Raw genomic sequence first — 13,408 nt, forward strand, 5'->3', positions numbered from 1 at the left:
GATGAAGCAATCAACTCCAGTCCATTTGATTAAAGGGCTGGTTTATGGAAAACCATAAAGCTACACTATCCAAAACACTATATTAAAGTGTGTCCAAAACATCTTTATTAATTTCTTTCTTTGCTGATATTCCTTGCTGTTTTTTTTTATTCGTGTTAAGAAGTGTTACAGAAGTGTATGAGTACTGTTTTTTCAGTAGTTGTTCAAGAGGCTGGTGGTCGCACAGTCATGTAGGCCTAGGCCTACAGTGCAGGTGGGGGCTTGCATTAGGCTACATTATAGCCTACAGCAAAGGGTGTGACGCGTTGACGTGTTGAAAGAATGTCTTAAAAGGACAGAACTAACATGTAAGAAAATAATGCAGCACCTTTTTACAGAGTAGACTACAGTGGGAACAGCGTTGCCACTACTTTATCAAACAGATAATCTAGCATTAGGCTACCCCATAATCGGGTAGCCTAAAGAGACTCCTCCAATGGGTTAAGATGGTATGAAAAAAAAGACAAAAAGATAAACGTTCAGTGACCACTTGACCTTCTTTTTTTCCTCACTGACATTAACAGCGGAAACGTAGTGGATCTTGGAGATAACCTAGGCCAGGCCCTAAGCTATTCAACTTAACGTTAGAGTTCTAACCACGTCATAAGCACGAGAACCGCCCACATAACACTGAAGGTGTGGCGAGGTTACCTGAGACGAGGTGTTTTTAACCAGGAAGCTATCATACGATCACACGACCAAATAGCCCAATATCAATTGTGAACTTTTGAATCTTATTTATTCCGGGCTTAACATGAAGAAAGAACTTACACGACTTTTCAAGGCAGCCTGCTTTCTTCTTTTATTTGGAGTATTTGCATCCCCAGTCTGGAGTGTAACAGGTAAGCATGACGTTGATATTCAGTTTCAGTTCAGTGTGGGTCTCTTATTATCCAAATAGACCAGGCTAGCTAGCTAGCTCATATAGTGTTTGATATCTTTCAAAAAAACGTACAGACATAAAGTTGCCGAAATAGACTACGTTTTAGCGTAAGCCTATGCTGAAACTTTAGTCCGAGTTTAGGTTTGTTAGGCCTACCCCAACACTGGACACCAGAACTGCACGTAGACAGCATTACCTACGCAGATTTACATTACAGTAGACTACAATCTATTTACAAAGATTAGCCTAGGCCTATACATCACTCATTTGGTCCTGTAGACTGTCCAATAGGCTCCCAATAGATAACAACAACCCATCCTCTCCCAGGGTAAGACTAAAGATCTGGGTATACAATTATCCCATTATATTTAATTGTGTATATGGGACGTTTGGGACCCTGCTCTGCCCTGTCCAGCTTGTTTGGGGGGGGGGGGGTTTGTTTGTTTTCTGTTTTCAACAATGTGCAATCTGTAATCCTGCTTCAAGCCACACTAATGGTATCGTCCATAAAGTGTTACTGTCGTTTGCACAGTGTCAGCAAACATTGGCAGGTGTCCTCTTGTGTCCAGGCAACAGCACAGGCAAAGGCCACTGGCTTTATTTACACAAAGTTGTCTTTACGTATCCACCAAAATCTTTTTCAAACCCTCCAAAACTTCACACATCCATTAACGAGTTTCATATGGCACCCATACATGCTTAAATACAACCTGTTTTCTGTCAAATAGATAGGCTGTGTGGAGGTTTAAGTCATAAGCAAATAAGGAAGAACACGAGAGGTGGCTTTTGTTTGCTCGGGCCTCAATTAAACACAGGGATGTCACCTATAGGTTATCAAAGTCTCACTGTCATGTAGCTAACACTCACACAAACCCAAATAGCCTCAGGACAATTTAACTTCTGTGGGTGAATGAGCACGTCAGAGTGACTAAGTCTTCCAGCTCCTGGGTGCACCAGCATAACTGTACCTGGCATTTGGTTTTAAATGATCCACAAACTATCTGTAGGGTATGCCAAACCTTGCAACCACCAGCAAACCTTATTAGCACTGCTAGAAGCTTGTTAAGATGCTAACTGGTGTCTTTTGGTGATATTGTGACAAATATTGTTATGACAGGTTAAAGGTTTTCTTTCATTTTTGAAGTGTGTTCCAGCCTGGAACACAGAAGTGCACAGTGCGTATCCTGCATGGCTGGTGGGAATGACACACGTGTTTTTCTGTTCTTCACATGACTTATCATCAAAATTTTAGAAAATTAGATTTTGACGATGATACCAAAACTAGTTGCCTGATAAAAGCATTCCTCAAAAAGTGGCAGCTTGTTGCAAAGTGTTGCTTTAAAATCATTGCTTGTTAAATCACATTGCTTTAGTTTCTCATGAGCCACCATTTGTTCTCTCGCCAGACAGTCATAAATTGACCCTGGCTGTTCATCCTGGCACCGTGGTAAATATTAACAGGACCGAGGCGTCGGGGTCCAAATGCACAGTGTGTGTTGGAGAGGGCAGCAAGATGTCGTGCCAGCCGTGGGCAGCCCTGGCGGAGGCGGGCAAAGTCTCGGTGACGTTCACCTGCACTAATCCCTGGGATGTTTTTATCGTGGAGATCATCAAGAAGATCGGTGAGCAAATTTAGCCAAACAAAAGAATCATTGAATAAACCTCCATGTGTGTGGGCTGTTGGGCATTTGTATACAGTGAAAATCATACTTAACTCATATTAAACCCTGCAATGCATCATTAAGAGGGTTGTGCAGCCTAAGCCTAAAGGTGATGATACAGGGTCATTTCTTGGGCAATGTCGATGGGCAACCACATAGCCAGTTCCATGTATTGTGGTTGGATGAGCATAACACTTTGCTCAATATCAATGGCAACGTGCCAGAACCACATTATTCAGGACCATTGACCTGCAACATTGCTCAAAAAATGCCTTTTGTATCATCAGCGTTAATGTGTGTGTAGAAACCAGGAACAACTCCTGACATATTATTGACTTGTAGATTATTGATTTATAACAATGATGTTTTCATCCACATGCTTAAGGTACCATGCTGCTGTTGACTTCCACTGAAGTACCTAAATTAGTGCAATTAGTTGAAGTAATAAGTTGTGAGACAACTCAGTGTCAACCCTTTCATCACACCCCCCTGCTTCATTCTCTTTTAGAATGTAAAGCAAAGCCCTGCAAGCACCTTGTCATGCCAACGGACTCCCAGCCTCTCTTTGAGTTTAACCGGACGTTCCACTGGTGTCTGAGGGCTCCTGTGAGGATGACCTTCCATGTGGATTTCAGTAAGATGGGCCTGACTCAGATAGCTCCCTCAGAGACCTGTCCCGATGGACACACGTACAGCCTCGTCGCTCTAGAGACAACAAAGAACGTCCAACTTGGGTCGTTTTGTGCGAGCGGCACCATCTCTGGGATTCAGATCTTGAACGGTGGAAAGGTGGTCCTAATGGTGCCTGGCAGGCAGAAGCTGGAGGCCAAGGATGTCAATGTGTTTTGGGGAGAGGACATCAAATGTGAGTGAGTGGGGTGGAAAAGAACATTTCAAATGGGGTCGGTGTGGAAGTTTAGGGTCCCTGAGGTCCTGTTTATAATGCTTTTGTCATTTTGGATGGAACATTTTTTTTGAGGGCAGCCAATAATGGTAATGCTTATATGAGCAGTGGTTTCCAAATTCAAATTAAGTCAAAAGTGTTGAATCTAACTTTCATTAAAAGCACAGCTCTAATCATACCTATGGTTTTTAGAAACCTAGCTGATTGGGACAACATTTGTCAATTTACTTTTTAACTCATTTTTAACTTTTGTGTATTCCAAAGAAGGATTAAAGCATAATTGGATGAGTCCTTTAAAAGAAGCCATTTGATGAATGTATGTTGCCCAGTTTTGTGCCTTCAGGTTTTGTTTTTTTGCATTAAACTGTAGTTCTAGACATTTCAAGGAACCCACCCAGATACAATTTGAATCAGTTGCTTGGATCCATAGACTGAATCTCCCAATCCTCGCTTTGAAATATTTGTGTTGTTAAATAAATGTCTCCGTATGTTCCAGCTCTTGCCATTGTGAATGTGGGGCTGCCAAGTGACCAGTCATCGCAAGAGTTCTTCTCTCCAGACTATCCGTCAAGTTTCCCCGACGACGACCTCATGACGTGGAATTTCAACGTGCCTAGTGGCCACGAAGCCACGGTGCAATTCCTGGACTACTCAGAGCCGCGCTGTCTTAAGAAGGAGCCCGGCGCCGAGTACAAGTACGAAGACCTGACGGTGGTAAGGAAGCTGTCGGACAAGCAGCCCACAGGGGAGGAGGGCTCCTTCGCGCTCTCGCTGCGGAACTGCGAGATGGATGTGGTGCGCTCGCGGGCCGAGGCGCTCGGGCTGACGCTACACTTCCGCGTCTCCTCCATCAGGACGGGCAGCGAAGGTGCATCTCCAATCTCTTCCTCAGTCCCTCCTCTCTTCACCTGGTGTCGCACTGTTTTATTATAGTTTCACACGAACACTCTCAAGTAACCATTGTAACCTTTAAGAGCAATGTGGTTAAAGAAAGCTATTTTCTCCTTTCATCATGTGTATCCTATTTTTTCCTTTTATCAGATGTATCCTTTCATAGTTCTCAGTGCCTCCATGGTCCACATTTATATTAAAATTGACAGATATTTTTAAATGTTTACACATTCTAAACATGTGTAAACACTGTAAAGCAGTTCTCGAGAGTTTGGTCAATGCTCTTTTGTAAAGGCACTGTATGAGATGCAACTATCAATTCAACGGAACGTAATTAAATGGTTATGGAGTTATGGCTTACTGCATGTACAACATTGTATCACATCCTTGATAGTGTCTGGGATAGACTCGATTGAGTTTGAGTTGCCTGGAGGTTGCCTGGAAGATGATTGGAGGTTGACTGGAGGTTGAGTGGAGTCTACTGGAGTCTGAGGACCAAGTCTTGGGTTGATCTGAGCCAGATCTGCACCAGACAATTGAATTGAATTGAGTGTAATTACATAGAATTGAATGGACTGTAATGTGGTAAAATATCTCGTCTACCACAGTGTAACACTTCCTTGGCAGTGTCTGAGTCTGGTACACAGCCCAGATCAGGGGTGGCTTTTAAAGACCTGCGTCTTTTAGGCCCTGTTTCCGTTGGTTTTAAAATGCTTCCTTGGCAATATTATTCCTCGGCTTATTAGTGGACAGCCTGAACACGTCACTGTTTACACCTGAGTCTGTCATGCATCACCAAGGCTTTCAGCTGACTTCTTGTGTTAGGATTTCACTCCTGCCTTCAGCAGACTTTATTACTGTCTACCGACTCATGTTGGGGCCACATCGGGACACATTAGTGTTTACACTACAAAAGATATATTTGGTCAGATGCCCCACAAGCCACCTCAGCAAATGGTTTGAGTAATCGGATCACAATGCGTCTTTGTAATCATTTGCAGTTGTATTTAGTGCTGTCCACTTGTGATCCCAGACACTTGTGTAAGCTTTTTTATGAAGAGGGAGGTTGGTTGAGGAAGTCAAGTCTGGTGTCGTAATGATGGAACATCCCAGCAGCCTGTCTCTGACTGATTAACTGGCATACCACTCATATGTGACGCCTACAGGAAAACACTGAGGAGGACTTCAAGATTCAAGTTGATTTACAAATTCTTTGTAAGACTTGACCACTGTTGAGGAAACATTTTTATTGAATGATTTATGTTTGAGTCATGTCATGTTGTCTTGTGTTTGTGTTCTTCAGAGATGTGCATTGTGGATCTTTCTAAGGAGAGCAGTCTGTCTGTGTATATTGCGAAAAAAGGGACTGATTCCAGCTGTAAACTGAAATTAGACAGCATCTCTGTGGAGAGTATCATTGTTCCCCCTGGAAAGAAGTCTATCCTGTCTTTCAGGGACTGCCCAGAGGAAGACCTGCTGTTGACCATCAACAAAACTATAGGTAGTTTTGTACTGAGAGTACTAGTAATGATGATAGTCACTTGGAACACACCTTCCTTTTTAAAAGAAAACAAACAAAAATAGTCTTTTTTTACCATATTATGCTGTTTATCTCTTTCCTTTTAATCTTATTTTAACCTTGTGTGAGGAGCCTGAAGTCGATATTCACAAATATAACAGATGTAATTGAACTGAATCGAGAAATTTGAAAGCATGTCGCTCTCTCTCTGTGTGTTGTCAGGCTGTCAGCAGCTGCGGGACTGCCCCTCTCGTCCGGTTCCTCTGATCGTTCCATCCCTTGAGAGGTGTCTGCCCCAGTCTCTGAATACGGTCCACTGGAACCTCCAAGCCCCAGAACATGGTGCAGTCGAGCTGTGGGCCTATGTGGGCAACCTTCAGCAGTCACTGCCCGGGCAGGAGTGCAACAGCAGCGTCCAGTTCAGCGTCGCCAAGAGCGACGGCACGGCCATTGGACAGTTCTGCCCCGGGGGCATCATATCCGAGGTGCAGGTCCACGGCAACGTCACGGTCAGCGCCTCGCCCGGGAATGACCTGTTCCTCAGGCGGACTTTCCAGACCTTCTTCAAGGTGTCCTTCGCCAAAGAGATCACAGGTAGATGGAATGTCTGACTTCCACTGCACATGTTTTATAATAATATTTAGCAACTTTCTGCCCAGTGTTTTATAAGCCTATATCTTTTTTAAAGAATATTCACTTGTTTAAATTGTTTAAACTCTACATGTTAAGTTAGAGAAATGTAGACAAATGAATTATAGTAGTGTAGTTTGTCTGAGCTTGTGTCACTTGCAATGGCTTCATTTAAATCCCCAAGAGGGCAGAAATGGTATATGAACATAACAACACAAGAACATGTCTAAATATTGTATTGTTTTCTGCTCATCACACAACTAACTACTCAGTTCCTGACCTCTCGTCTCGTACACAGAGACCTACATATTCCACATCGCTCCTATGAAGGACGTGACCAGCGTGCTGGCGTCTCCTGGCTGGCCGGGGGGAATGAAGCCATACTCCACGGCCTCCTGGATCGCCACCGTCCCCGCCACGCTGGAGGTCCACCTGAGCTTCACCAAGGTCAGCCAGCCCAAGTGCAGCGTGCGGCACACTAGCATCCAGGTGCAGACGCTGGGCTCGCGGGAGGAGATGTACAGCCGACGGGAGGACGAGGGGGGCGACAGCGAGATCGTCATCCCCGAGAGCTTCTACCTCAACATGTCCAACTGCCTGCCTGAGAAGAACTCCTTCAGCGTCATGGTTGAGATCACACCCATGAAACCTAGAAGTATGACAGCCTGGTCTGCCTTCCCTTTTATAGTTTGTGATGATAATACAAGGAGGAGGAGGATGATTACTATTATTATTTAATTATAGTGTATTGTTTTTTTTAACTGATGTTATTGTTATTAGTTATTACATACTTGATATTTGTTATGTGATGTATGTGTAATAATATTTGTTATTTGATATGTTCAAATAGCGCAACATTCTCTGTTAATGATATGCGTATAATGGAATGACCTAAGTGGAAAAAGTGAAGTGGCTTTCTAAAGTGTGTTGGGTGTGTGTGTGTGCTCCATCAGGATTGCTCCTGATTATCATCGTGGCGGTGGTGGGAGTGCTGCTCATGGGAATGATCATAGCTTTGGTGGCAGTCTGCGTGGTGATCAGGTGAGGCTCTGTCCTGTACATAAATCACCTCTTCACACACACACACACTCACATTTTACAGATGTTCACATTTTGCAGTATACAGCAACACCGCATATGAATGTAAGTTAGGTCTTATTGATTTCACTTCATACTTGTCCTGTCATTACACTTAAAGTTAGATGTTAAAGGAGAATTCCGGTGTGATATTGACCTAAAGTGTATTGAAACATGATACCGAGTGTGAACGTACGTAAAAATAATTCAGTGGAAATGCATGGATTCCAGTTGCTGCTACTGGAAGAAACTGGAATCCATGCATTTCCACTGAATTATTTTTGGAATCTGATCCCTTATCATACCTGTTCATTCTTACTGGATTTGTACCTAATTTATCGCGGACTAAATTCAAGATGGCTGCAAACGCTAAACTTAGGCGGAAGATACTGTCTGTATAAATCGCCTTGTAAGTAAACTACCAGTGCTTTTTCAAAGTTCTCAATGTCTCGCTTTAAATGTCAGGGCCCTCGAAATCTACCAATGAAGTGTGGAGATACATTGAGCCTCGTGAAATTGGTGTAAAACAGTGATTTATTTGCATGGCTAGCCCGATGCGAAGCACCACTATTGAAAAAGCTGTTGGTAGCATCGGCTAACTAGCCAGATTTTGGAGTGCAGGGGACAAGCCGAGATGGGCTATGAGACATACGTTCACACTCGGTATCATGTTTCAATACACTTTAGGTCAATATCACACCGGAATTTTCCTTTAACTGCAGTCAATTAAATTCAGCTTTATTTATATAGCGCCATGACCTATAAATATGTCTCAAGGCACTTTACAGAGCACAGTGCAGTGCAGCTGCAAATCAGTAATCCGTTGAACTTAAAGGCACTCTAAGCGATGCTGGGTAACGTCACTTCTGTTGACGTTCAAACAAAACAGAAAGCTAGCTCGCTACTTCCTCCCCCATCCTCATGTGCAATTGAAACTCTCCTAAACGCACATCTTGTTGGTGATTTGCTTGTTGGTGAGTTATGTTTTAATGGGCAAGGTTTGCCCAAGTTGTTTTGTGGCCATTTTTGGAGCCTGGGTTGTCCACAGAGATCGCGTTTTTTTACAGTGTATTCAGGACACAGGCAGCTAGTGGATGGTGAGGTGATGTTTGCTGTAAAGGACAAATAATGTTTTAGCCTAAAAAACGTATGACATCGCTTAGAGCACCTTTAATCAGAGCAATGAAATCGTACTGAATGAAATGCAATGTGCTGCTATTGACTGCTGAGCAGGAAGAAGAAGAAGCAGCTGGCCCAGCAGGTGTCCATCTACAACCCCAATGGCCACAGTTTCCTGCCCGGCCTTCACGGGTTGCCCAAAACCATGGACAACGACGACGACGTGCACATCTACGACTACATCGAGGACACGCTGGTGTATGGCCACCTTCTACGGGACGAGTCGAAGATGGATGAGTACGGGAAGCCCGCAGTGGACACGTACCAGCCCTTCAACGGCCCTACGGACACCATGCCCCTCAAAGACCCTGAGCCCCTCAGTGGGGAACCCAACGGGGACGCGGACACCGAGGTGGGGGTGTACAGGCCCTTTGTACCCCCTGCTGAGACGGCTGCGCCAGCCTCCAGACCAGCAGCCGCCCAGGAGGGCACAGACTCTCAGTTGGGAGAGAGACTGATGGAGAAGGAGTTGTACTCATCAGGGGGTGGGGAAGGGGGAAGCGATGCACCCCTCTCTCCCTGCTCAGAGGTGCTGGGCCCGTGGATATAAAGAGTCCGACGGAGAAACGTGAGTGAAACTTGCTGCGTTTGTTTTTCTTATTTCCTGGGCCCTCTCTGTGTGTCATTTTGCGAGCTCGTGTCAAGTCACGCTTATGTCAAGTCACACTGGACAATACTGCTTGTCAGCAGGACGAGCACACAAGTCTGGACCTGACACCTGAAGACATTAGCTCCTCGTGAGTTTCAACAAGTCAGAAAGATTTGTTTCTTGTTTGCCTTGTTTGTCCAGGGACATTTTCTAGGAAACAGGAGCCTGAAAATCTGAAAATTCAGGACAAAGATCAGGAACTAAGCCATATATTTTTACAACTGTGTTTTTTTTTTTAAAGCAACTCAAAAGTTCTGGTGGGGCTGGGGAACTTTATCTCAATTGCCCTCATACCTACAAAAACTCTGAAATTAGCCAAATATGCAAGCTATACTACACAGAAACAAGAGAAAAGTGCCTTTTTTTGATTATAAGTATGTGTGCTAGTAATTTAATTCATGTCTGACTAAATGTTTTGTGCCTTTAATGACAATTCCAAAGTTTTGGAAAGGTTTTGTTTCAATTTTAGTTCGTAGGACTTTAGAGGACACTGTATTTGTAAAATGAACCTAAAAATCTAGCTTTTAGGTTCATCAATATCACCAGGATGAATGGCTTTTCTGACCCTTCTACAGCAGCCTGGAGGTCAAGTCCGAGACCCAGAGAGGCCACACTGCCAGCCACACAAGTTGAGCATTACCAGACTTCTGTAATATTATAATATTATGACTAGCATGAGTGGGACCTTTAGTCATGGCATAAGGCTATAGCTATGCTGTCTGGCTTCACACTCTATAGCGTCATTGAATGGTGTTTGTTAGTCATCAGTTTCCTCTTAAGGGGCACTGAGTGTGTGTGAGCGTGCGCTAACACACACACACACACACACACACACACACACACACACACACACACACACACACACACACACACACACACACACACACACACACACACACACACACACACACACACATACATACAGACAGAGAGAGAGAGAGAATGAAACTTTCAACTACTTCAAGGAACTACTGCACCCTGCAAATTACAATCTGTTGCTAGCATTGTTCAATTCAGGATAATCAAGGAAATGGCTAAATAAGTTTCAACTGTTACTCCCTCCATTTAGAAAGATAGGGATCAGCTTAGTGTTCAGCGAAGCATGATTTGGATGATAGAGATGCTGGAATTCTCCAGAAATGAGGTCGGATTTGAACAGCAGCTGCATAGTGCCATATCAGATTATGTGCAACCCAATTCAAGCCTGGTGTTGCATAAGCGTATATAAAACGCGTTCAGTTACGGAGGATTGAGAGGAGAATTTGTATTCTGCTGGAAAGAAAGTTAATGTGTTCGTTGCATGATTTTTTGTTGCATGATGAAATGCATGGTTGTTTTTGTTCAGTTTTTTTTTCTTGCGTTGATAGCCTTCACATGGTACCTCGCTCCGAATTCTGTATATAGACATATTTGTTTTATACACTATTAAGTTTTAAAATGTTTTAGTACATGTTTTAAAGTTAATATAACTATTCTTGATACTGTGAGTTGACTGAAATACAAATGCACGTGGCCAAACATACAAGTTGAAGGCAAGTTTTTGCTTTTATCTGCATTGGACAATTATTATAGAAAACTCACTCAGCAAAACAAATATTCCATGCTGTGTTGCGGTTTTATTGAAAATGTTACTTACATCATTCAAGACAACATATGGTTTGTTAAACATTTGTTTTTTCTTTAAAATAATAAAGAAATTGCATGCAGACAGATCCTTCTGTTTCCCACATGATGCATAATAGTGATTACTCTTTATTCGGTGGCCTGCTCATCAACAGCTTTCTTCACAAGTCTAGTTCTGCACCCCCTCATATAATACTAGTCTCCATCACCCACACAGGCATGTAACATTTCATCTGTTGGAGCACTCTTATGCTTGATCGCTTATCCAATCTTTATTCTTCAAAATCAAATAAAGGTGAAGCAAAATACTGTAGTAGTATAGTATAGTTTTAACCAACAATATACCATGCTTGAACTCTACATATTCTCAATGCACCGATACTGATAATATACTGTATGAACTTGCGGTGGTTAAGTCAGTGAACCGAGGTGGCCTAGTAAGGTCACACTATATTAAATTCGCACACAAAGGCTCTTTCAGCCCGACAGCTCTCGTCAAACCATCTCCCGGTGGTGTGGGAGAGGGTGGCGCAGTTGTGGGAGCGCCCCCCGTCCGGTTGGTGGGTGATCTCCGTCTCCCAGTTTTTAAAGCGCAGCGCGTTGCCGCCCTGGTCCAGCCAAATTCCCTCGGTGACCATGTCGTTGATGCCCAGCCAGATGTGCTCCTCTGCCCCGACGGTCTGCCGGGCGTACTCGTGAAGTTTGTCATTCTCCGCTCCCGACAGCGGAGTGCTGAGGACCCCTCCCTTGGCCATGCAGGCTTCGTTGGCGGCGTGGAAGTTCTTCTTTGTGGCGTCCGATAAGAAGCACTTGCCGGGGACCTTGATGCCCTTCAGACAGACTGGAGGACGTGGAGGCATGATGTGAATGTTCATGATGAACACCTGCAGACCCAGACTGAGCTCCCATCCCTGGAACTCTGTGGGGCTCCCTCCTAGCCTCTGTCCTTAACTAATGCAACATCTGGACAGGATTAGTCACTTCTCACGCACCCCAGTATTGTTAGAATGCACAACCCTCCTGCATGCTGGGGCAGTTCCAATGTTCTGTATAATAATAAAGACTAAATAATAATGGTGCAATTACTGTAGAAATAACTCTGATTATGGTTATCTGTTCATTACCCATGTGTAGGTGCAGTCTAAACACACACCCGTGTTCATTACCCATGTGTAGGTGCAGTCTAAACACACACCTGTGTTCATTACCCATGTGTAAGTGCAGTCTAAACACACACCTGTGTTCATTACCCATGTGTAAGTGCAGTCTAAACACACACCTGTGTTCATTACCCATGTGTAGGTGCAGTCTAAACACATACCTGTCTGTAAGGCTTGTTGTTCCTTCAGCAAGTTCAGCTCAATCACAATGTTATCAACCTGCTTCTTCAGCTCCTCAATTGCTACTGAATTAGACCCATCTATGGAGAGTTTAGTGCATTGTGAGAAGACTTAACAGTGGTTACATGTTTTTTTTTGGGTTTTTTTAAATTGAAAATGCCATTTTAAAAGTGAACATTTTAAAGTGAAAAAATGCTCTCTTCTAAAAAGTTGAATTGATAATTTATTCATAGGACAGACCTTGTCAATCTGACTGATAAGAGTGCATTCAAGGGACTGTTATTAACAGCTTGACAACTATAGCAACATAAATGCATATATATTGCAAGGCTGATAAATTAATAAAATGTGTTGTCAAATATGAATCATACCTTTCTTCTTTTTGTTGGAGGACTGCTGGAGAGAGGAATGAGTAATGCAAAGGAGACCGATGATAAACAGCCTCACGTTTCTGGGATGCATAGTCTCGGTTGTAAGAAAAATACAACTCCTCGAAATAGACAGCGTCACAATACTAGGAGCTTGAGACTTCAGAAGTCCTGAGAGCTGCTTGTGTGTAGTCTGAATCTGCGCTATGAGCCCTACCATCCATCGGGGGCACTATTTAGATCTTTAGATAGACAGATGGGAGTTCACTTACACCAGCACGAAAATATGCAAAGCATTTCATCTTGGCCTGTCGATTATCAGAGTAATCTCTGACACATGTGGTTTGATTTCAGAGCTTTTCGTATTGGAAAAATACATATAATTGGTATCTTGAGTTTGAGTTTTGGTCATCATCTGATATAAATGTATAATCTGTAACAAGAGAGTCAGAGATCAGTTCTTTAAGTTGTTGCCATGTCATATTTTAACTCTATTCCAGCTTTGTTCGGGTTATAGTTTAGGTAGTGTTGATGAGCTTCCTTTTAACTTCTGTCCCAGTGGCACTGTTGTAGTTCATGTGTTCTGGCATGAAATAACGGATAAAATAAATGAGGCACTAATAACTTTCTGGCTGATTTGCCAAG

The 13,408-nt window shown here is 43.3% G+C and overlaps 2 protein-coding genes across 2 annotated transcripts; one reads left to right on the plus strand and one right to left on the minus strand.

The window, feature by feature from the left end:
* Positions 1-693: 693 nt before the first annotated feature.
* Positions 694-11,144, plus strand: cdcp1a (CUB domain containing protein 1a). The gene is made up of 9 exons (XM_048261903.1): positions 694-881; positions 2,329-2,544; positions 3,092-3,448; positions 3,984-4,355; positions 5,682-5,879; positions 6,120-6,491; positions 6,826-7,182; positions 7,481-7,568; positions 8,838-11,144. Exons 1-9 carry the CDS (start codon positions 794-796, stop codon positions 9,331-9,333), a joined length of 2,544 nt encoding a protein of 847 aa, XP_048117860.1. The 5' UTR covers positions 694-793; the 3' UTR covers positions 9,334-11,144.
* On the minus strand, positions 10,996-12,946 carry clec3ba (C-type lectin domain family 3, member Ba). The gene is made up of 3 exons (XM_048261904.1): positions 12,767-12,946; positions 12,377-12,475; positions 10,996-11,896 (listed from the first exon to the last, which is right to left on the minus strand). Exons 1-3 carry the CDS (start codon positions 12,855-12,857, stop codon positions 11,499-11,501), a joined length of 588 nt encoding a protein of 195 aa, XP_048117861.1. The 5' UTR covers positions 12,858-12,946; the 3' UTR covers positions 10,996-11,498.
* Positions 12,947-13,408: the final 462 nt, after the last annotated feature.

This window comes from Alosa alosa, chromosome 13 (genome assembly GCF_017589495.1).
Source record: "Alosa alosa isolate M-15738 ecotype Scorff River chromosome 13, AALO_Geno_1.1, whole genome shotgun sequence".
Lineage (NCBI taxonomy): Eukaryota > Metazoa > Chordata > Actinopteri > Clupeiformes > Clupeidae > Alosa > Alosa alosa.

Coding starts and splice junctions, on each gene's coding strand:
- cdcp1a (XM_048261903.1), top strand. CDS start 794: ATGAAGAAAGAACTTACACGACTTTTCAAGGCAGCCTGCTTTCTTCTT. Junction 3,449..3,983: donor TTGGGGAGAGGACATCAAAT/GTGAGTGAGTGG, acceptor CGTATGTTCCAG/CTCTTGCCATTGTGAATGTG. Junction 7,569..8,837: donor GCAGTCTGCGTGGTGATCAG/GTGAGGCTCTGT, acceptor ACTGCTGAGCAG/GAAGAAGAAGAAGCAGCTGG.
- clec3ba (XM_048261904.1), bottom strand. CDS start 12,857: ATGCATCCCAGAAACGTGAGGCTGTTTATCATCGGTCTCCTTTGCATT. Junction 12,476..12,766: donor CTCCAACAAAAAGAAGAAAG/GTATGATTCATA, acceptor AACTCTCCATAG/ATGGGTCTAATTCAGTAGCA. Junction 11,897..12,376: donor ACAACAAGCCTTACAGACAG/GTATGTGTTTAG, acceptor CACGTCCTCCAG/TCTGTCTGAAGGGCATCAAG.